General features: G+C 57.0%; 9 protein-coding genes across 9 annotated transcripts; 7 read left to right on the top strand and 2 right to left on the bottom strand.

Annotated features, from left to right (window-relative positions):
* Positions 1–288: 288 nt before the first annotated feature.
* SCHCODRAFT_02631376 (uncharacterized protein) lies at positions 289–2,696 on the top strand. Its single transcript, XM_003030143.2, has 4 exons — positions 289–1,079; positions 1,132–1,214; positions 1,269–1,584; positions 1,636–2,696. Exons 1-4 carry the CDS (start codon positions 573–575, stop codon positions 2,332–2,334), a joined length of 1,605 nt encoding a protein of 534 aa, XP_003030189.2. The 5' UTR covers positions 289–572; the 3' UTR covers positions 2,335–2,696.
* A 1,116-nt stretch (positions 2,697–3,812) lies between these two features.
* SCHCODRAFT_02631375 (carbohydrate esterase family 9 protein) lies at positions 3,813–6,170 on the top strand. The gene is made up of 11 exons (XM_050345656.1): positions 3,813–3,894; positions 3,946–4,211; positions 4,268–4,332; positions 4,384–4,515; positions 4,568–4,586; positions 4,636–4,982; positions 5,035–5,488; positions 5,540–5,585; positions 5,638–5,755; positions 5,807–5,902; positions 5,953–6,170. Exons 2-11 carry the CDS (start codon positions 4,092–4,094, stop codon positions 6,080–6,082), a joined length of 1,527 nt encoding a protein of 508 aa, XP_050199196.1. The 5' UTR covers positions 3,813–3,894; positions 3,946–4,091; the 3' UTR covers positions 6,083–6,170.
* Positions 6,171–6,660: 490 nt separating this feature from the next.
* SCHCODRAFT_02737291 (MFS general substrate transporter) lies at positions 6,661–9,466 on the top strand (the record flags this gene model as incomplete). The annotated part of the gene is made up of 17 exons (XM_050347156.1): positions 6,661–6,904; positions 6,956–6,989; positions 7,040–7,067; positions 7,116–7,143; positions 7,196–7,295; positions 7,481–7,550; positions 7,605–7,706; positions 7,766–7,894; positions 7,946–8,076; positions 8,128–8,266; positions 8,317–8,439; positions 8,494–8,514; positions 8,569–8,619; positions 8,673–8,681; positions 8,814–8,855; positions 8,911–9,090; positions 9,143–9,466. 17 exons carry the CDS (start codon positions 6,661–6,663, stop codon positions 9,188–9,190), a joined length of 1,479 nt encoding a protein of 492 aa, XP_050199195.1. The 3' UTR covers positions 9,191–9,466.
* A 48-nt stretch (positions 9,467–9,514) lies between these two features.
* SCHCODRAFT_02631368 (uncharacterized protein) lies at positions 9,515–10,704 on the top strand. Its single transcript, XM_003030146.3, has one exon. The coding sequence runs from the start codon at positions 9,537–9,539 to the stop codon at positions 10,389–10,391; it is 855 nt and encodes a 284-aa protein (XP_003030192.1). The 5' UTR covers positions 9,515–9,536; the 3' UTR covers positions 10,392–10,704.
* Positions 10,705–10,996: 292 nt separating this feature from the next.
* SCHCODRAFT_02509262 (acyl-CoA dehydrogenase NM domain-like protein) lies at positions 10,997–12,694 on the top strand (the record flags this gene model as incomplete). Its single annotated transcript, XM_003030147.1, has 11 exons — positions 10,997–11,073; positions 11,124–11,191; positions 11,248–11,371; positions 11,425–11,534; positions 11,585–11,610; positions 11,660–11,778; positions 11,835–12,062; positions 12,115–12,423; positions 12,476–12,524; positions 12,579–12,590; positions 12,638–12,694. 11 exons carry the CDS (start codon positions 10,997–10,999, stop codon positions 12,692–12,694), a joined length of 1,179 nt encoding a protein of 392 aa, XP_003030193.1.
* Positions 12,695–13,019: 325 nt separating this feature from the next.
* Positions 13,020–14,042, top strand: SCHCODRAFT_02631359 (60S ribosomal protein L33). The gene is made up of 5 exons (XM_003030148.2): positions 13,020–13,081; positions 13,286–13,409; positions 13,463–13,527; positions 13,575–13,668; positions 13,726–14,042. The coding sequence occupies exons 1-5, from the start codon at positions 13,068–13,070 to the stop codon at positions 13,747–13,749; spliced, it is 321 nt and encodes a 106-aa protein (XP_003030194.1). The 5' UTR covers positions 13,020–13,067; the 3' UTR covers positions 13,750–14,042.
* Positions 14,043–14,512: 470 nt separating this feature from the next.
* On the top strand, positions 14,513–15,361 carry SCHCODRAFT_02600893 (uncharacterized protein; the record flags this gene model as incomplete). The annotated part of the gene is made up of 3 exons (XM_003030149.1): positions 14,513–14,566; positions 14,626–15,065; positions 15,334–15,361. 3 exons carry the CDS (start codon positions 14,513–14,515, stop codon positions 15,359–15,361), a joined length of 522 nt encoding a protein of 173 aa, XP_003030195.1.
* Positions 15,182–17,624, bottom strand: SCHCODRAFT_02631348 (MFS general substrate transporter). Its single transcript, XM_050345655.1, has 15 exons — positions 17,455–17,624; positions 17,286–17,397; positions 17,165–17,229; positions 16,985–17,112; positions 16,866–16,932; positions 16,785–16,811; positions 16,406–16,728; positions 16,243–16,346; positions 16,167–16,190; positions 15,973–16,111; positions 15,865–15,920; positions 15,784–15,815; positions 15,679–15,723; positions 15,574–15,626; positions 15,182–15,519 (listed from the first exon to the last, which is right to left on the bottom strand). The coding sequence occupies exons 1-15, from the start codon at positions 17,601–17,603 to the stop codon at positions 15,371–15,373; spliced, it is 1,473 nt and encodes a 490-aa protein (XP_050199194.1). The 5' UTR covers positions 17,604–17,624; the 3' UTR covers positions 15,182–15,370.
* A 912-nt stretch (positions 17,625–18,536) lies between these two features.
* SCHCODRAFT_02508421 (MFS general substrate transporter) lies at positions 18,537–20,686 on the bottom strand (the record flags this gene model as incomplete). Its single annotated transcript, XM_050343207.1, has 14 exons — positions 18,537–18,730; positions 18,807–18,882; positions 18,934–18,989; positions 19,042–19,180; positions 19,244–19,267; positions 19,320–19,426; positions 19,484–19,691; positions 19,800–19,914; positions 19,973–19,999; positions 20,111–20,151; positions 20,215–20,236; positions 20,294–20,425; positions 20,487–20,539; positions 20,588–20,686. The coding sequence occupies 14 exons, from the start codon at positions 20,684–20,686 to the stop codon at positions 18,537–18,539; spliced, it is 1,293 nt and encodes a 430-aa protein (XP_050199193.1).
* Between the last annotated feature and the right edge of the window lie 889 nt (positions 20,687–21,575).

Below are 21,575 nucleotides of genomic sequence, written 5' to 3'. Positions count from 1 at the left end.
GCGTTCAGATCAGCGCAGAACAGTAGGTCATGCAGGGGCGGCGTCGACGGCGGGCAAAGAGAGGCGGTAGACAGCTATGACGTTGTTAACGAGAAACGCAGGCAATGGTGGAGTCGAGCGATGGGCAGACGAGCGGCAGGGCAGTGATTATACGTAGATGTTGCTTGAGCCTTGATGGGCGGATTGGAGCGCAAGGGGGACGCTGCAGCCTGAGCGGCCCACCAAGCACGGAATATCGCAAAAGAATAATCGGTGGCCGGAAGTCCTTGCCGGAATTCGTGTTCAAAAGGGTCCCAACAACCAAAAGCAAATGGGTTCTGCGCTTGGTTCGGAGCTGGATCATGGGGTGATCAGTGACGGTTAGCGTTCAGGTGATGGGAAAGGACGAGGAAGGTTGGCGAGTGATGGGTACACTTTGCCATATCAGCTAGTCGACCCCATTTGGACTCGAGGACCGACCGGGGAGCGAAAGGGGAAATCGCCCGCAGAAAGCGATCCGGCGTCAGTTCGACAGGGCCCCAAGCGTAACCAACCCACGGCTCTCCCTCGTACTTATAAGAGCCCCCCACACGATGGAGGAGGAACCAACCCCGCTGTCGCAGATCATCCACGCCGACGCGATGCTCTCCCCGCTCGAGACCGCCGCTGCCTGGGATCTCTTCCCGCCGACGCAGGACCCCTTCCCCTGCAACTACGGCCAGCCGAGCCCGCAGCATCCCCAGCTCTTCCAGTACCCTCCCTCCTCCCCCTCGTCCTTCTCCTCGTCGGCCACCGACTCTCCTGGGAGCTCGACGAGCTCGGGGATTCGCATGCTCCGCCTCAGCCCCGACACGCCCGACGCCGACCAACAGCTGTGCGTGCCGACATCGCAGCTGTTCGACTTCCCGCAGCAAGCATCCATCCCGTCTTCGGCGCCCTCCCCCATCTCGCCACTGGAGCAGGACCATCAACATCAAGTGACGCTGAAGCGGTCGGCTAGCCCGGAGTCGGCGTCCACCCAGATCATGACCAAGAAGCGGAACGGCGAGCGCGTAACAACGAAAGACTTTGTCCCCCCGGACGTCAGCGGCCTTTCCAAGGTGTGAACGTCGGCCCATGCGCCTCATTACACCGACTAATCATCCGCTGCAGCGCGAAGCGCGTCTCGTGAAGAACCGCGCGGCCGCGTTCCTATCTCGCCAGAGAAAACGCGAGGAATTCGAGGCGATGGAGGTGTACGTGCGGACCATCTCGCCTCGCTGCCGGGTGTGCTGACAGTAGCTCAACAGACGCGTCGCCGAGCTGGAGCGCGAGAACGCGCGCTTGTTGTCGCTTGCCCAATCCGGAAGTGATAAATTGCTTCCGGCCGGCATCGAGCGGAACGACGCCGCCCTGCGCGCCGAGGTCGACCACCTCCGCGCCCGCCTCGCAGAGGCAGAGGCGCGCGAGCGAGGCGCGGGCGCCGCTTTCTCCCCCTCATCACGACACGCATCACACGACGCCCCGGTGAAGATGGAGCCCCTAGACGTCTCATTCAACTCTCAAACGGGCCGCTCCTCGGCTATGCCATCTCCGCATACGACCGGCGTTGGGCTCGGTCTCATGGTACGCGCTCGCATCCTATAGCACAGTGCAATGTACTGACTTTCCATTCAGCAAGTCCTCCTATGCGCTCTCCCCGCACTCTTGAGAGCCTACGGCGGCGCGTCCTCGGGTGGTCCGCCTCCGCACATCGACCTCAGTTCCATCCTGACTCCCGAGCTCAATTGGCACCGCCAAGGTGACGCCGTGGTCCTTGATCTCGATGTCGATGATCATGGGCGGCCCCGAAGCCTTGCGGCCAACCCAGCCCTAGCCGCGGTCCGCAGGTTGGAGCTGTCTGGGTCGATGGCGAGCGCCGTCGTCGGCCTCGGCGGGCGAGAGCTCGCCTTCGCAGCAGGGCCATCCGAGGGTGGCAAGATCAGGGTTCGCGTCTGCCCTCCCTCCTCAGCCCCCTCCGACGCCTACCCCTCGCCGCGATCCTCTATAAGCATGGACGGCCCCATGTCCGCCTCCTCGCTATCTTCCCCCGTGTGGCCGACCTCCCTCGACGCGCTCTCTATGCCCGCCGTATTCAATGCCGGGACGTCGGACCCGTTCTTCGGCATGGGTCAGGGCGATTACGGGATGTCGTATCCCATGATGTGCCCTACGGACCTTGGGCCATCCGTATACAGCCCAACCGAGTCGCCCTTCGCAAGCGCGCTGGGCTCTGAGCTGCACGCGATGGCGGCCGCTGAGGACCCAGCGCGCCGCCAGATGCAGATCGCCCTCAAGGCCGCGGGAGAACCTGACTGGGGAGCTCAGTTCTGCTAAACCCGCAAAGTATGACAACCGCCATATGCTTACCCATGTCCACCCAATCATCTAGAAATCGATACCTTCTACCTTACGTTCGGGCAACGCCCTATCGCCCGGTGCTTGGTCCGCGCCTTCAAATTTACTTATGGATTACCTATTGCCTGGGGGGAGTTGATCTTCATCCAATGGATATTTATGCCTGTCTTGGGTTTCGGTGTATATTTGTACTGTTGTATCATCACCTCGAGGAATAGCCAAAGTGGTCTCCAATGTAGCTCGTTATCGGCTGTCCGAATTACTGCATAATCGGCTGTATCTGTGCTCGAACATCCGAAAGACCTTGATAGTAAGAATCTGTCCGCCGCAGACTCGCAGAGACCTTGCTTCAGGATTAGGCGGCGGCGACCCTTGGGGTCGATTTGCGAGCGAGAAGAAAACACTACGCAGGTTAGGTGACTACCAAGTCAAGATCAGTGACCAGCGGCGGAGCGACAACACGCACCTAGGCATAGTCGCGGAGTTCAAGCACCAGCGGGCTTTGCGGACAACTGTCTCCGGGGAGCAAGGACTGAATACGTTGTTATTCGGTGGAAGCGTTGGCGTATCGCCTGCGCGCCCAAGCCCCGTCGAGTCGCAAGCACCGGAATTTGGAAAACAAGTCCGATATGCATGCCACCAGCGCACGGACGGGCTAATCAGCCTGATGCAAAACTTATCAAGCCCTAGAAGTGGGCAAACGGATCCACGTAAAGGAGCGCAATCAGCGAGCAGCAGTGTCGACGAGGAGGGCAGCGGCTGGTCCACGAGCACGCTAGCGCGTGCGCTACCATGTGGCTAGTGCGCTTGGGAGGGCGAGAAGCAGGGGAGGGGCAGGGTGCGGAGCAGCGTGCTTCTGAGGAGCGAAGCGCGGTGGCGGGCTTCGGGGCAATATGGAGGCCTGCGAGCTACGGACCGGGCCATGCGACGCGAAGTTCTGCTGCGCGTAGGGTGCGAGCGGTCAAGGTCTCCGAGACGGAGTACGGAGAGCTATCTCCTGAGCCCAGTATGATTTCCCTCGTACATGGGACCCACTGATCTTGCGATATTCGATAGAGGAAGTCGTCCCGGGCGAAAAAGATTCTACTACCGAGCCAGGTCCAGCGAGTAGAAGCTACTTTGATGCAAGGTCCGAAGGATGTACAAGGAGATCTAGCTGAAGGGTATCAAAGCATCAGAAGCGGCGCGGCCAGCGAAGTCGGATCCGGGAGGAGGAGAGGCCCGAGAGTGACGGTGACGGACGTCCGTCTGATGAACTAGCACAAACAGACACTTGACATGCCGGCCACTTGTTGCATGTGTGCTTAAAGAGGTCGTTCAAGCGGCGTTGTCGGCGATGTTGAATGAGGCTGACTTTTGGGAGCAAATTTTGGTCAAGCGCGGACTTGCCCTGCTCATCTCCGGAAAGTGCCGAGGAGTATGTGGCGTCATTTTGACGGCCCGTTTTCCGCCTGGCCTTCGCCGCAGTCGAGTGCGTTGTTGAACGTGTTGAAGTGAGAACTCAAGGGCAGGAAATAACCCGGAACAGGTTCATGTCAGGTGCGCCCGCTTTCTCGAACGTGCGGTGTCCAATGACGAACGAAGCCTCAGACGGATCCTCAAGGACGCCCAGCGGGGACCATGTGCGCCCGAGCGGCATACGGCGGCAGGCCTTCGACTAGACTCTCATTCAACCTGTATATAAGGACCCAGATAGCACCCTCTGCAACTTTTCCCCAACCTGCTACGCGAGCGATATGAGTTCCTCGAACGGCCTGATCTGCTTCACGAACTGCTTGCTGCCGTTAGAGGACGGGAGCTTGGTGGAACGCGATCTGTGGATCGATGAGCGGCGCGGCGTTATCTTGGATGCCCAGGTGAGCAGATGGGTCTCATGCTGGGGTGCGGAACGGGACGAGCGTATGACGTATAGAAAACTTTCTTCCTGCGGAAGGAGCGACCGGCGAAGGTCATTGATCTGGACGGGAATATCCTAAGGTACGCCGCCTGCAGCTCAGGATTAGACTGCAGCTGTTTAGATTCGCCCAGTCCTGGATTTCTGGACATTCAGATCAACGGAGCGTACGGCTTCGACTTCTCCGTATATCAAGGGGACGATGAAGCGTACTCGAGCGGGCTAAAGACAGTCGCCGAGAAGATCGTCGAAACGGGTGTCACTTCGTGCGTCTGACCTTATCCTCTCTAAATGACCGTGACTGAAGCCAGATCGTAGTCTTCTCCCGACAACGATCGTGAGCCTTGTATCGGAATGAGGTTGCCCGCAAGCTAACACCCTATCAGACACAGGAGAAGACCCTATACCCCAAACTCCTCAAGCTTCTCCGTCCCTACTCCAGTCCCAATTCCGCAACACTCCTTGGGTGGCATGCCGAAGGGCCCTTCATTCAGTATGCGAAGCGCGGGGCTCATGCGCCTTCATTTTTGCAACCCGCACCGAATGGTTTGGCGTCCTTCAAGGAGGTCTACGGCGCTGAAAACCTAGCGGACGCGGAGGACTGGCTTATGACCGGCGATCATGAGCGGGGCCTAGGCGTTCGAGTTATCACTGCGGCGCCCGAGGTGGAGGGCGTCATGTCCACCATTGCGCCCTTATCGAAGAGCGGTGTCGTATTTTCCATTGGGCACAGGTAAGTGGTCGCAAGCGAATTGAAGACCATGCTCTCATCACCGCCTCGACAGTCTCGCGTCGTCCGCGAAAGCATTAGAAGCCGTTCAGCGCGGTGCACGTCTCATTACGCACTTGTTCAACGCTATGCCTCAGCTGCATCATCGCGACCCCGCCATCATTGGTCTCTTGGGCGCCTCCCCTCATCTCGCGACCTCTTTCCACCCCATCACCGCCAAGACACCCATCGACACCCGCTTCGGACATGACCTCTCGCGTGCGCCCTCCCTTTCAGCAGCAAAGCAACTGGCTGCCGCCGCGGAAGCCCTCGATGAAGTCGACACGCCGCCAACGTCCCCAGAGCACCACGCTGCGGCCGGCGGCCCCCTCAGCGGTGTCGCCTCACCTCTGAATCTCGGGCATGAAGACTTGCTTGCGAAGAGGGAGCACTTGATGCCTCGGCCATTCCAGCGCCCTTACTACGAGATGATTGTGGACGGCATTCATTCGCATCCTAATTCTGTCCGGGTACGTAGGCAAAAGAAAAGGATGCTCGTTCATTGCTGAGGCTTTTCTTAGCTTGCGTACACGGCGTTCCCGGAGGGCTGTATATTGATCACGGATGGTGAGTCTCTGCTTCATCGCTTCGTATGAAGCCAACGCTGACGGTACGACAGCCATGAAGATTCTTGACCCGAACTTGAAGGACGGTGTGCATGAGTGGAGGGACGGCAAGCGCTTCGTCAAGGAGGGCGATCGTCTCTACCTCGAGGGCACGGACACCCTTGCCGGGAGGTACGTTTTTCGACTTTGTACGCCTCGACCGCGAGCTCATCTTCTCCGAAGCGTCGTCACCCTGGACAAGTGTGTCCGCAACTTCGTCCGCTTTACCGGCTGCTCGCTCGGTGACTCGATCAAGTGTGCGACCTATAACCCGGCGAAGTACGTTGTGTTCTTCCTCCATCCTCTTCCCAAATCTGACGTCTCTTTAGGTGTCTCGGCATCGAAAATCGCAAGGGAACACTACGCGCAGGTGCTGACGCTGATCTCGTGGTCCTGGACCGCCTCGGACATCCTCTCCAGACTTGGGTCGGCGGCAAGCAAGTTTGGGGGAAGCAGTAGTGGAAGGTTCATATATTCTTTTCGTTCTGGGATTCGTGTTGTATGTTGTATACTGACTCAAGGTGGAATCTTATTGCGTTATCTCTCAGCCCCGTGGCGCGCTCACTATGCCTTGTGTGAGGTATCTTATCGAAGTGGGTTCCAGAGGCGAGTGCTGAATGGGTGTCGGTAACATTCCACTGTGCGCGTCGAGGGCAGACTTACTGACGTCTTTGGGTGGATTCTCAGCACCGATACTACGTCCTCTCGGTGAAAACAGGACACGTACGTAGCAGACAATATTCTGCTTGCCGCGCGCTTATGATATATGATGCGCAAGAAGTAAGGAAGTTCAGGCTCAAGTTCGACGTCCACTGCGACCTCGCGTCGTGTCACGGCGTCAGCTGGATGTGACTGTTCGCGCCTTGGTGCATCAGGACCTGGATAGCGTCTTCTCACATTGTTATCACGCACTTCGCGGCGCACCTGAAGATAAGCCCTATGCATATATCAGCTGGACACGGGACGGGGGGATTCCACCAGGATCCCACTCTTCCCTTCATCCTTGGTCGGCTTCTCTGGCACGTCAGACGGCCGCCATGTCGAGCACGGCCTCAGTCGGTTCCCTCGAGAAACAGGATGCCCATCGGGCGACTGTTCAGCTTCAGCCTGTGGCAGAGGAGAAGCTGCATGAGGTCGAGGTTGGGTATGACATCTACCAGGAGACGAAGGATAGCTTGGAGTGGGACAAGAAGGAAGAGAGACTGGTCCTGCGTAAGATCGATCGCTGGATCTTGCCTGCGTTCTGCTTGACGCAGGGTCTGGCATTCTTGGACAAGACGGGTAAGCTTAACGCATGATTGTACTCGCGTGTAAACTCAAACATTTTAATAGCCTTGAACTATGGCAACCTCTTTGGGATGAAAGCGTGAGAGCGCACCTTGTTTCCGTCCTACTGATAACTGAGTGACGGCGCAGGGACCTCCATGTCACCGGCCCGCAATTCGTAACCTCTTTCTCTACCTTGCTCACGCATGCCTGACACCCACGCTAGAGTTGGTTCGCGAGCGCATTCTACATCGGTACGCTGGGTGAACATTGCGTGTGCTTACGGAATGCCCATCGGACCTACAGGCTACCTTGTCGCGGAAGAGCCTGCCAACGTGCTCCTTCAGCGCTATCCGACGGGCAGGGTCATGGGCATCGTCTGCTTTCTGTGGGGGATCGTCGTCATGTGCGTCCATTCCATAATGAATCTGCATGTCGCCATCCCGTCTCACAAGGAGCAGGAGCACAGCTGCGTGCAGATCTTTCGGCGGCGCTCTCGTGAATCGCATAATTCTCGGTGCCTTGGAGGCCTGCGTAACGTGGGCGCGTTTCCCAGGTTGCCACAAATAATGCTGACCACGTCGCTTGAAGCCCCGGTCTGGGGCTTATGACGCCCTTCTGGTGGCGCTTGCAAGAGCAGCCCGTACGCCACTTAACATGGGTCAGTCTCCACTTTGACATGCTGAGGCATGATGTCCTGAACAGTCCGATATAGTACTGCTTCAACGGTGTCGCTGGGATAGTTGGCGACTTCCTAGCATATGGCCTGGGGCACGTCAACAATGTTTCCGTGCCTTCATGGGCTTTGATCTTCCTGGTGGGCATATTCTCACTGTGCGCTCTTCGACACGTCTTTGTTGACAGCCCCCCTCGCAGGTACTCGGCGGCTATACGACGCTGTGGGGTCTCTATCTTTTCTTCTTCCTCCCAGACACACCGGTCGCTGCGCGCTTCTTAGACCCGCGGCAGAAGGCTATCGCCGTCAAGCGTGTGGCTGAGAACAGGGTGCGCCTTAGCCTCCTTTCGTGTTGGAAGGCGCTCACCGATTCGCTGCAGACTGGGATTAAGAACAAGCAGTTCAAAGTTTACCAAGTGAAAGAGGCGTTTACGGATCCGAAGACCTACCTGCTCTTCGTCGCATCGATTGCCGCGCAGATTCCCAATGGCGTTGTCAGCAACTTCTCAAGGTCGGCCTAGTGTATATTCGTCCTCCGATTCGGCTGACGAGCCCTCTACAGTATTATCATCAGCGGCATGGGCTTCACCAAGTTTCAGACGACTCTGTTGGATATCCCGAGTAGCGTTTTGCAGATTGTTTCGCTAGTAGGCAGCGGGTACATTGCCAGCGTGGTAAAGAACAGTCGGGCTGTTATGATGGTCAGGATCGATCGCCCTTCGCTCTCAGGCGTATCTGACCATGCAGATAGTTCATCGGCAATTGTACTTGCATCATTGCCGCGGCCTGTCTAACCTACGGACCTTCCGATGAGAGGTGGGGGCGTTTGGTCGCCTTTTGGTTCACATCTTTCCAGAGTGTTGGATTCTCACTGGTGCGTCTGTGACTCACATCTCAATGTTAGCCTCACTGATTCTTACATTGACAGTCGCTTGTCATGGTCTCCGCGGTGCGGGCGACATCCGCCGCCTTCGCGTGCGCTCGCGTCTGACGGACCTTGTAGAACGTGGGAGGCTATACGAAGCGTCAAGTCGTCACGGCGCTGACATTCATTGTGCGTATCCCTCGTCGGAGAAGGCAAAAGATCCGTTCGCTTACTTTTGATAGGGCTATTGTGTACGTTGCCCGTAGCAGCGACTTCATTATCTCACGTTTTGCATGCTATACCCATCTATACCCAACAGGTCGGGGTAAGTCATCGGGCTGCTGCGCTTATTGAGTCTAAGCACCGACTAAACCACCTTACAGAATATCGCTGGCCCCCACGTTCTCATCGATTCTGAAGAAGACGTGTGTAGCGGTCACCTCGCTGCCTATGCATCAAGCTTACCTTCGCTGCCTTTAGATTGGGTACCCCACTGCCACCAAGGCTATGATGGCAGGCTACGTCGTCAAGACGGGCTGCCACGTCCTGCTCGGGCTGTACATGTGGAACTCCAACCGTCTCCGCAACAACGCTGCCGTCAAGGACGGCAGTGCAATTCCCGAGGTTGAGCGCGCCCGTCGCGCTGAAGAGGCTGGGATGGTCAGTGAGCGATGATCTCGACGTTCGGCCATGTTAACCTCTTGCCCCACAGACCGACATCACAGAGTTCGAGAACCAATGGTTCCGCTATGTCTTGTGAATATTCACGATTAATCACTATGTTCTCACGTCCTTGTGTTTTCTATCGATTGCCCTTGTCTCTGCAGTTCTTGTACGAGGCCGGAGAAAGTGTGCCGTGTGTACAATGGGATGGGAGGAAGTTTGTAGGCTTGTATCGGTTTACGACTCGATCGTTGAGCTTGTACGCATGTTCAGGGGCCTGTAAAAGTAGTTGAAGCCTGTTCCCGCGATTTGCGTACGGTGGATTACCCCGAATGGAAAGTTGAACTTGTGCATGACATGCACGTGATCTGACAAATCGCCACGTTCGACTTCGAGTCATTTTCAAATTCGCCTTGCTTCCCCGCATTCCACCATACCTCCTCATGTCGGTCCTTAGCCAGACTCAGGAGGGCGTCCCTGTCCTCCATTCCCTCCCATGGGAGCTCATGCTCGAAGTATTCGAGCTGGTCATACAGGAGGTCAAGCCTAGCGCGCTTCTCTGCTTATCAAGAACGATAAATGCCGTCATAGAGGCCATAATCTACCGCACGGTCGTTCTCCCTTCGCCTCAGGCCGTCTTCCTATTCCACCAATCGGTGTCCTCCAAGCCGCCCGCCTTTCACGCTGCGCACGTCCTCCGGTTGTACGTCACGTATAGCCCGAGCTGGCATGCCGAGCCGACTCTTCGCCGCTGCCTCAGGGATATCCTGACGGCCTGCGGCGGAATCCGAGAGCTCACACTCCCAACTGGGCATGGGTCCATTGCTAGGCAGTACCCGACCCTCACGCACCTCACTGTGGGGTCGTTTGAGGAGGAGGACAAGAGCGCGGGGAGGAAGAAGCCAACTGGCGATCCCTCAGCCATCACTCATCTCCGCATCTGCGAGCCAGCGTCTAGCCTATGGTGCCCGCCGATAGAGCTGCTGAAGTCTTTCGGCAAGCTTCCGGCGCTTACGCACCTCCAGCTGCCGCGCCGCATGAATGCGAACGAGGAGAACGACGAGATCTTCGCGCAGGATGTGGAGGAAATCCTGCGGCGGCGTTCCAAGCTGAAGATGCTGGTAGTCAGCCTCTTCCATGCGCCTGTAGGCGAGGAGGTTCATGCGGAGGAGACGAACATATTTCGCCTTCTTCGGAAGATAGACGACGAGCGGCTCGTGCTAGAGCGTGGCCGCGAGGAGGAGTGGCAGTCGGGGAGACCCTTCAGTTGGGAGGTAGAAGCGATACCCACTCACTAGAGTATATCTTTACATCCGGAGCGCATAATTACAACCAGTACTGTAGATGGATGACACCCGTAGATAACTTGGATTCCTGGATCGCTCACACTACTACCCCTACTCGCTTTGAATATAAGTACTTACATACTCTGTAGATGAAGTCTCTTGCTCTGTTGCATCGAGGGACCCCTCTGTAAAGCTCTTCACATTCACATTCTACTCCGTATGCCCCTCGGACTTCTGCGAAAGTCCCCAAGCTCCTGCGGTCCCGTAGCCCCTATAACTGTTCCCACGGTTGAAGGGTCACATGTAATGGCACGCGTGATCCGGCCGGACCAACCTTACGCGCCGAACCTGCGCCCCGCTTGTCTTCTCCTTCCACCTACCATCATCCCTGTGGCTCTCTAAGACGTACCCCGAAGATATGTTGTCCCGCTGCAGCGCTCAGTTGACCAGGACCCTTCGTCAGAAGGTACCTACAGCCTCACGGCAGGCGACGCGCTCGGCCTCCGGTAAGTATGAACCGGGCACCTCCGCGACCCATGTCTTCGAGTGAATCTAAGCTAATAATGACTAGGATGGGTCAAGCTGAACTGGGAGGTAAGTATCATACTCATCCGCTAATGCTTGTACCAAGGGAATTCCTCCAGGATCCGCTAAACCTCGAATTGCTCTTGACCGAGGAGGAGAGAGCCGTTCGGTAAGGTCTCGCCGTCTCCAAAGATGTTTGTCTCGTAAACGCATTGCCAGGGATACTGCCCACGAGTATTGTCAGGAGAACCTTCTTCCTCGTGTACTTGAGGGATGGAGGACAGAGAGTAAGTTGGAGCTTCGTCGCCTCCCCTTGCCTCCGACTCTGACCCTAAACCTGCAGCGTTCAACCATGACATCTTGCCCGAGATGGGCAAGCTTGGTCTCCTGGGACCGACAATTGAGGGCTACGGATGCGCTGGCGTCAGCTCGGTCGCATATGGCCTCGTGGCGAAGGAGCTGGAGCGGTGAGTGGTTTTCAGCGAGGGCCTCGAAGTGTCGGTGGTCTCATGGGTGGTAGAGTTGACTCAGGGTACCGGTCAACGGCTTCTGTGCAGTCGTCCCTCGTGATGCACCCCATCTACGAGTTCGGCACCGAAGCCCAGAAGGAGAAGTACTTGCCCCGTCTCGGTAGGTGTTTCCTTTCGATGGGCGAGGGTCTGGACTCACGATTCATTCAGCGAAGGGAGAGTTGGTTGGAGCCTTTGTACGTATCCGGTCAAATCCCTGAGGCGGGAAGGCTGAGTATATTGTAGGGTCTGACCGAGCCCAACCACGGGTCAGATCCGGGAAGCATGGAGACCACCGCAGAGGAAGTTGACGGCGGCTTCATCCTCAACGGCAGCAAGACTTGGATCTCGAACGCCCCCGTAGCGTAAGCCGTCTCGCCATTCTAGTCTACCACATTCACTGACATGGAACACATTTCAGGGACGTCTTCATCATCTGGGCGAACTGCAAGTGGGATAACAAGATTCGCGGCTTCATCGTCGACAAGGGTCTGAAGGGGCTGTCTGCGCCGCCAATCAAGAACAAGATCGCGCTGCGTGCGTCTTTGACAGGGTCCATCTTCATGGACTCGGTGCGCGTCGGGCAAGACGCACTTCTCCCCAAGACTAAGGGCCTCGGCTCGCCTTTCTCGTGTCTAAACTCTGCACGGTGCGCCACTTCATCTTCATATTTCCTCAGTCCCATTCAATCATCTGCCTAGGTACGGCATTTCCTGGGGCGTCATGGGCGCCCTCGAGGATTGCCTTATCCGCGCTCGCGAGTATGCTCTCGAGCGCACTCAGTTCAAGCGTCCGCTCGCATCCTTCCAGCTCGTTCAGAAGAAGCTCGCGGACGCGCACACCGAGATCGCTCTTGGGCAACTGGCTAGTTTGCAGGTCGGTCGGCTGAAGGATGCGGGTCAGGCTGCCCCGGAGATGATCAGCATGGTCAAGCGCAATAACTGCGGCAAGGCGCTGGCGCACTCGCGCATCTTGCTCGATATACTTGGAGGGAATGGGTGCACGGACGAGTGAGTATTGAACGAGTGTGACGAGGATTTACACTGACGCGCGTGTTCGTAGGTACCACATCGGCCGTCACGTCAACAACTTGCAGGTCGCGAACACCTACGTGAGTCTATCGATGCTTTCCATGCGAAAGGACGCTGAACGTATGCCTATTCAGGAGGGAACCTATGTACGCATATGGCGATTGCTCTACGGGAGCTTGCTAACTTCTTGCAGGATATCCATACTCTCATTCTCGGGAAGGCCATCACTGGCATCCAAGCGTTCGCTTAGTGTAGACATGTGGTGCTATCCATGCGCCTCAAGGATGCCAACGAGAATGCGTTGTTGGTGTTGCTAGGTGGAGGGACGTGAAGTACATCACTACAGAACAGGCAGGAATTCATCTACCAATCACAGTACATCACCAGCAAAAGAATCAAAGTAGTCGGAGCAATCTATGGCAGTCCTCCGGATCATGAGTGCACTACCGTCGTTAGTAAGAGAGGGGCAAGAGGCCTAATAAGAAAGGGAACGAAACAAGAGAAACACGTGGGTCCGTGTGGGTCCATATTGACTGCCGCTTTGGGCTGTCATCAGCGCTTTGATCATCAAGGTTAGCGCGCACCGTCCTCAACCGACACAAGAAGCACCCTCAAGACCGACAATGGGCTCGACGAGGTGAGCGGAAGGCTGCCAATGGCCTCTACGATGTGTCGCGCACGCTCTAGCACGAAAGAACGGCACGGATCGGTCCACAGGCGCTGGATGGCGATCGGCTAGGATGGATGTACTTGTGCCCCGACCTGATCTCCGCACCCTCCTCGCATCCTCGCACCCCCCTCGCATACTGGGACCCTCGGGCTGACTGGCTATGGCGCATAGATTGTACAGCAAGGGCCGCATCCTTGGGCACAAGCGCGCCAAGCGCAACACTCGCCCGAACACCTCCTTGCTCCAGATTGAGGGTGTGGCGACGAAGGAGGACGCACAGTTCTACCTCGGCAAGGTGCGTTTTCTGCCGTGTGCATTCTTCGCATTGCTGACATACTTTCTGTGTAGCGGGTTGCCTACGTCTACAAGGCGAAGCGCGAGGTTCAGGGCTCGAAGATTCGGGTAATCTGGGGGTGCGTGTTCTTTTTCTGCGCTTTATCGTCCTCTCATCGTCCGCCAGGCGTGTCACCCGTCCACACGGCAACTCTGGTGTTGTCAAGTCAAAATTCCGCGTCAACCTCCCGCCCCGTGCGTTCGGTGCTAGCGTCCGGGTGGTGCGTCGATCACTCGATTCACTGCGATTTCGTGCTGACATTCTCTCCTTTCTGCAGATGCTCTACCCCTCCACGATCTAGATCGCTTGTACACTGCGATCACGCCCATGTCCCTACAGCTGTATGGCAATATGATATGCCCTATGCGCGCGTCTAAGCCCATTTTTTCCATCTGCAACCCGTTCAGTGTGATCGTCCCATAAAATTGGCGAAAGTCATTGCGAGGTTGGGTTCTGAAAGCCTGAATATGAGACCTGACACGAGGCGCCCCGTAGGCTCTGCCCTCCATTCACTTGTCTCTGTACGAGAGAGCCATGTCCTATCACGCTTCACTTCAAATCACTTCCCGCCGAAGTGCCTTAGGTGCACCCATAAGACTTGACTGCATATCTGTGAGACTGCGGCCAGCCAGGGGTCCAAAGGACCGGCCCAGAATCTGATTCAGAGTCATCATGACTATCACTGGTCAGTTGCGAAAGGAGATATTATCACGTGAAGCCTTGAGGCTCAAGCCGGGGCGTGCCGCGCGCCTTCGTTCACCTCCTGCATTGAGTATGCCTTCAGCGAGACACCTTTCTGCTCAACTTGGAGCGCATACCAATGGATTCTACATACCGGACGAGCAACATCCACTGGCTATATGCTACGAAGTTTGCGAGCTACCAGCCTGAGCGATGAGTTCAGCGCCGTCACCCAGACTTCGCGGTTCAGCTTCACTGGTCGCTTCAACGCGCTTTACCCGACATGATTCCAACAGAGTCTGTGGGGTCAGCGCTAGGTGACGCTATGACTCTGTAAATAGGAAGGCTAACATAGGGATCCGACGTTCGCACTCTAGAAATCCATGACCCAAACCCATATCCATTTTCCCAAATTCCCCCAAAACCCAGCACTACAGGTATGTTACAGATGTTACAACGATCGAGACACTGATAACGACGACGCTCAGATGTGCAGAGCCCGCTGCGCAGGGAAGAATCGGTGAAAAGCGTCGTGGTAGAAGTCGTTCTGGACGATCTTTTCGTTGGAGAGCTTCCGAAGAAGCTTCGCCATCCAGAGGTGGTTGGCGTTTTGTTTTCCGGCGCATTCATCGACGAGATCGCAGGCGTACTCGAGGATGAACTCGCGGTCGTCGCGGGAGACCAGGCCGAACGACATGCGCGGGTGCCCATCGATGTCGGCGTACCGCCGCTCGTGGAGGTTCGGCTCCTCGAACGGGTAGTCTCCCCGGGGGCGGAAGATGACCTCCTGGTAGACGCCGACACCGGGCCTGTGCTTGTGCGTGCCCAGGTGCCAGCGCAGGCAGTACTCCCCCTTGCCGGGGATGTACTCCTGGAGGAGGACCTCTACGGCGTGGGACGAATCCCTGTACCCGTTCATCAACTGCAACGAGCGAGGTGAGCTGGGCACGACCATCTTCGAGGCAGGGAAAACGGGGTGGTGAGGGAAGGTCACCGTTGGAAGGAAGAGGTAAGCCGTCAGCCATCAACTTATATGCCCGCGTCTGATCGACGGGACCCTGGGTGCGCATGCATCCCATGAGGCAGTCACGACACCCTCGACGGCGACAACACTCACCATACGGGGACAGAAGCCGCCGAGAACAATGTCTGCACTATGTCGCCCTTGCGCGAGGCTGATGCCCGATCTCTAACACCGCCCTAGATCTTTTCTGACCGTGCATGTTTGTTGATTGACTACATTATAACGTATAGAAGAAGCCCGGCTGGCCTTCGAGAGGGTGCGACAGCCTTCCTGCCCGCGACAGCTGATTCATGCGACGGAAGTGTAGGGAGGTAACGCCGACCAGCAGGATCAGCACGACTTGTGCACCGATCGTCGTCCACAAGCCTAACACGTTTTTCCTGTCAGCAGAAACATGGATATGGGGACGACACCGCGTACCGGGAACATAGTCGGGAAAATCGGCCTCCCGATATACCATGGAAGCGATGATTCTGTAATCCCAGATCAGCGGTAGACCTCAAGGCGTTGCAAGGAAGGCCGCACCCTCCGACGCCGCCAAAGGTCACCGTTAACGCGGTCTGCACGTTCCTGTACGGTTTGTCAGCAACTAGACTCTAATAACTCCCACTGATAGTTTTCAGGACCCACTTCTTGCTCTGCGACACGGCATTGTTGGACCCCTACGCTCGAGCTCAGCGACGGACCCAAGTACGACGAAGCGGGACTTACGTATGACAGAATATTTGGTATGCATCCTGACGACCCTGCAGTCGCGAGGTACGTCCCTTCGCCTGGTCAGCACGGGCGCGGACGAGAACGAGAAGCAAAGTAGCTCACCGAAGTATCTTACAGAGTTCTGCCTCGCGAACGCCATTAATGACAGTCCGACGATAGTGATGAGGGCTTGGGCGACGATGAAGATGCCGCGACGCTTGTACCTATCGGCCAAGCGTGCGAATAGCACAGCGCTTGCGATCTAGAGAACGATAGTCAGCCCTACGCATGCAGCACGAAAGGGTTCTGACACGTACGGCAGGAAGGTATGGGAAAGCGCTCTTCGCAGGTGGATTAACACATCGACCTTTCGTAGTACCTGCAACGACTCACCAGAATGAGCGCCTGCGCCCTGCTATATCCTATCCCATGCAAGATCACCGATACGAAGTATGCTAATGCGTAGGACGGTATCGTCGCGCAAGCAAACATGACACCTTCAAGAAGGGACCAGTCGTTAACAAGACGTCGCCGGTTCAGCGCAGTCGACACGCACCGTACGCCCACAACGTCCAGTCGCTCAGGTGCCGCAGGACCGTATGCAGTGTCAGCGCATCCGGCATCGCATCGCCGCGATCATCCTCTATGCGCTTCAGCACATACGCCGTCTCCTCCGGTGTCAAGAACGTGTTGCGGTCGGGGAACTCGGGAAGCAGCCAGAAGGCGAGCCCGCCGAGCAACACCGTTGCGGCGCCTTCGACTATGAAAATCCATTGCCAGCCGTGGAGGCCGCCCTTGCCGTTCAGCATGTTCAGGCCGTAAGCGAGGATCTGTGAAAAGCCCGCGGTCGCAAGGGACGAGAGGTAGAAGATGGCAAGTCTGGGAAGGACGTCGCTCAGCGGTCCGCGCAACTATCAAGGTTGAAACGGACAGACCTTGTCTGGACTTCATATCTGGTATACCTGGAAAAATCGTTAGCTGTTCCGCGCAGAGTAATGGACTGACATAAGGCTCACCAGGTTGAGATGACCATAACGAGGCCCGGGAAGAAGGCGGCCTCTAGCGCACCAAGCAACACCCGACCTGGTGAGTAGCCTTCAGCTATCTGCGTTATGAAAGCTTATGCTTCACTCACAGAGCGTCAGATACCCCCAAGATGACACGAAGCCCATTCCAATCTGGACCGCGCCCCAACCGACGACGATAGCCGATAACCAAGCTCGGACGCCAAACTTCCGTAGTAATAGATTTCCTGGAACCTGACTACAAACATGATCGGTGAGTGTTGTTCAGACCGCAGCGCGGTCCCGCTTACAATAGGATGTAGGGGATGAAGTACATGCACGTAGCTATGCTGTAGCGCGCTCCTTTGTTTAGCTCCTGCGAAAGTTTACTTTGGTGAGCGCTTCGTCACGTACAGCCTAAGGCGAGCTCACTAAATCGTCTCCCATCCCAGCCGTCCTCGCCGATCCCATGTTTATTCGGTCGATCAAGGAAAAGGCATATAGACCAGCGAATAGCGGCAGGATACGGCAGTCGATACGCAACCTGCACGCAGCTCAGTACCGTCCTTAACAACCTGAAGGCCTCACGACCAGTACGCACATAAGGCGGCGATGCGAAATACGTCCCGCGGCGGGAGTCGCAGCCATCTTGAGTTCCGGCAGCTCGCAGCCCGAGCCGGAGCTCTTGTACTTGTCTTCCTCAGACTGTGTGTCCGTATTGTCAGTCGGAGGGGCAAAGCAGACGTCCATGATAGTGAGGGGCGAAGACGCTAGGGCAGAAATTAATCAACTCATCCGCGTCTTCGCCTATATAGCCTCCACCCGGCCACCGGCCCACATACCGCCCGTGCGTGCCTCTCGTAAACCTACCAAACTGATCCCCTTCTGACGCGCATCCTTGCTGAAGTGAATGCCCCGGCTCGCCTAAACTCTTCCTTCTGACGTCCCCACCACACTAATCGCGTCCTGGAAAAGCATGCTGACATGCACGGATCCCCACCGCCTTCCTTTCCTGCTTCCATTTGCCTCACGGAAAACCCTGATGGAATGGCGCTGCAACCTCCGTCTGTGACGGACTTGGCCTTTTGTGTTCGCAGGTATGTGCCGAGCAAGGGCTCCCCAGGTAACCTTATCTCCCTGCGCGCTTATCCTGACAACCATTAAGGAATTGCCGCTAAACGTGCAACGAGGCATCTTGAAAATGTCTGGCTCACGTAGTTGACGCATCGCCCTCAATGTGTGCAGTCTCTGCCGTTAGTGCATGCTAAAGCTGTCTGATAGAGTGCGCCATCCCGTGTGAGGCGGCATAGATCAGAGCTGGTAAGCGTGTCCTTAGTGGCTCCCCTAGCTTGAGGGGTGGAGTCATGGAAGCACTGGAAGGATGGGCGGAGCACGGGTAGAGTCCTCGCCCGTGTCCGAGGGAGGCGGGCTGCATGATCATTCACCGACGCACCTCAGCGGTAATCAAGAGTCATTAGCACAGTCCCCTGCAAGACAGCAGCATCTGCAACGTAATTCAAGGCAGGAAGATATATACACGAGTCATCTACGCACTCTCCAATGAGAGCATCCAAACGGTATAACCTCGCAATAAGGTATGTATCCTAGTCCAATAATGAAAAGAAGTCGAGATCACCGACCCAAGTCCAAGCCTCCGACGCGTATAGACGCCGTCAAGTCGAATCACAGAGTGTACAAGAACCGCGCGACACCATCCTGCGCAATCAAGCGGCGCCTGCGCGCGTTCTGTACGTGAAAGTATGCCGACATGCCAGCCAGCAACACTAACAGCATGCCCTGGCAGGCGATCGTGGTGATTGCCCCAGGCCGGTATCGGGGCGCGTCCTGCTGCCTGAAGACAGTGGTCGCCATTATTCCTGGAAGACATCACAAGTCAGCCACGAGCTGGGCCGCGTGCTACCATCCCGATACACGAGGACGGCGCTTTCTTACCTCCGATGCCTCCAAATGAGACTACGAGAGCGGTAGTAACCGCGCGCTTGGACTGCGAGACGATGTTGTTGGCGGACTATAGAGGTGTGTCAACCATCGAGTGAACCCGCTCAAATTCAGGACGCACATATGCCAGGATCCCCGGGACCGCAGCCGAGGCGCCACAGTTGGTGAGGAAGAGCCCTGATCAGCGGTGAGCCCGAGTACGATCGTCAAACTAGCAGGTTAATCTCACCAAAATATCTCACTCCGGGTTGGGACGCGTACGCCGTTGCGAGCACTCCCGCCGTGGTCATGAGTGCCAAGATGGCAATGAAGCCCGCGCGGTGACGGGACCGGTCGGATAGGTACGAGAAGACGATGATCGTGGCTGCCTGAAGATTGACGGGCACTGTAAGCACAGGTTGATCTGCACGTCGCGCTAGAGCGGGGCTCACCGCTGCGATATACGGAGGGGCGCTCTGACAGTGAGTAGTTAGCCCGCGATCGTGTCCCGAATTGCTGACAACGCACCAACAGCAGCGTCTTCGATATGCTCCATCCCATACCATCGTGTAATATGATGGGCATGAAGAATCCGACGCTGTAAGCAGGCATCGTCGCCGCGATGTACATAAAGCCTAAGGGAAGGTCGATGTCAAATTCGAAGGTCGCAGCAGACGGTAGTCGTTACGCACCGTACACCCATATCTTCCAATCCATCAGGTGCTGGCGCACCTTCGCCCACGACATACCGTCTGGCAGGGCATCGCCTCTGTCCTCCTCGATGCGCGAGAGTACATACGCCGTCTCTGCCTGCGTGAGGAACCTATTCCGGTCCGGAAAGTCTGACACAAAGAACCAGGTCACCGCGCCAAAGAGGATCGTGATCGCGCCTTCAATAATCTGAATCAGGCGCAGTCAGCATCGATAGCTACTGGAGACCATCGCAACTGGACAGGCCGTCGCAACTGGGTAATTCCATCGCAGGCGCCCGTCTCGCTGAGCACTTACAAATATATACGCCCATCCCGGTGTCTTGCTGATGTTCCCGAGCAGGCTGACCGCGTACGCGAATATCGGGCTGAAGCCCGCGACGAAGACGGAGACGAGATAGAACGCGCCAAGCCTGCCGCGGAAGCGGATGATGAGCGCGGCTCGAGAAGCAGCAGCGAAGGCGGACGGACCGTGTCTGGACCTCGTGGCGTTTATACCTGACAAAGGGACGACGGTAAGTTACCCTGACTCTCGCTCGCGAAGGCTCAAGTAGGGAGAGGTCAAGTAGGGAGAGGTTAAGTTAAGTGGTGAGGGTCGTAACTACTGACCAGGTCGTTATAATGAAGACGAGGGCACAGAAGAAGCCGGCCTGCAGAGGGGGGTTAGTCCGTCGCCGCATTCTACTTTATGGCCGACGCGGGGAAGTGCGTACCTCGAAAGCTCCGAGGAGTGCTCTGGAGATGGGAACTCGTAAGCTCCGTGGCTATCCGGGAATAATTCATCTCACGCACCTCAGTACGGCAAGCGACGTCCAGTTGGGCACGAAGCCCATTCCCAGCTGGACGATGCCCCACGAGACGACGCAGCCTGCGAGCCAGCGCCGCGCGCCGACCTTCCGTGCAATGATGTTGCACGGGAGCTGCCTGCATGGAAAAGTGAGTGGCGTACTCCACAATGTTGCTGAAGACTTACAGGACGATGTACGGGACGAAGTAGATCAGGGATACGATGCTGTAACGTGCACCAATGCTGAGGCCCTGGATACAAGGTCAGGTATCTTGTCAATATCTGTGGAGACGGCTTACGATACTGGCGTCCAACCCGGCAACGCGAGCGACGGATAGGTTGGACCTGTCGACGAGCGCCAGAGCGTAGAGTGCGCCGAGAAGAGGCAACATGCGCATGTCAATCTTTCGTCTGGCGAAGAGATCATCGTTCTACCCTTCGTCGAACAGCACGCAAAGGTGGAGGACTTACAACAGTCGTCGCTCGTCTATGGCGCCACCGTCGCCCTCCGACGATACCGCACCCTTCTCTTCATCCGCTTGTCGCTGGTCGATCTTCAACGCCACCAACTTCGATGGCTCCTCCGTCTCATGTCGCAAGTCTTCCGTCGAAGTCATGTCGCTGTCGTCTCCGGGTCGTACGCTGTCGTCGTCGTCGTGCGCGAGTACGTCGCAGTGCAAAGGGGGCCGTAAAGCAATGCTCGCAGGACGCAAGCTGGAAGAAAGCCGCGAAGATAAAAAAGCCTTCAAGCGCCCCGTCAAAAGGCTGCGAACTCGCGAACCCCCAGAGCCCGGGCACTGCACCCGCGCGTCAGTGGTTGTACGCCGCGTCCCCCTCTCCCGCCGTAAGTACGCGCCCACGCCGAGCTTATCCGAGCGACCGTTCTTCGGAGATGACACGCGCGCAGGGGGAGAAGATCCAAAGCTTGAGGCTGCCCCCCGCCCGCCGCGCCCCGGTTGACAAGCGGCCACCCCGCGCGCTACGGCTAGCACGCAGATGACCGGTCGCCTGGGCCAGCCACCGGCGCGCTATGGGCCCACGTCCACATGAAAGCGCGACTTGGGGTCTGACTGCCCCTCGTGAGGCCTGACGCGAGCGCAGGAAAACACCGGGAGGGCGCGCGCTCTATCGCCCGCGACGACGTCCGTGTGCTGTCGACGACCGGCCTCTTCCTGTCGCGGCGTCGCAGCTTGTCTTGTCGCTGACAGTTGCACCATGTCCTTGTCGCGCGCGCCCGGAGCCGAGCGCAATCCGGAGGGCACGAGCGGCCCATGTTTGAGCATCCCG

The sequence above is a fragment of the Schizophyllum commune genome (assembly GCF_000143185.2).
Source record: "Schizophyllum commune H4-8 unplaced genomic scaffold SCHCOscaffold_8, whole genome shotgun sequence".
NCBI classification, from domain to species: domain Eukaryota; kingdom Fungi; phylum Basidiomycota; class Agaricomycetes; order Agaricales; family Schizophyllaceae; genus Schizophyllum; species Schizophyllum commune.
This window is presented reverse-complemented; position numbering and strand designations above follow the sequence as displayed.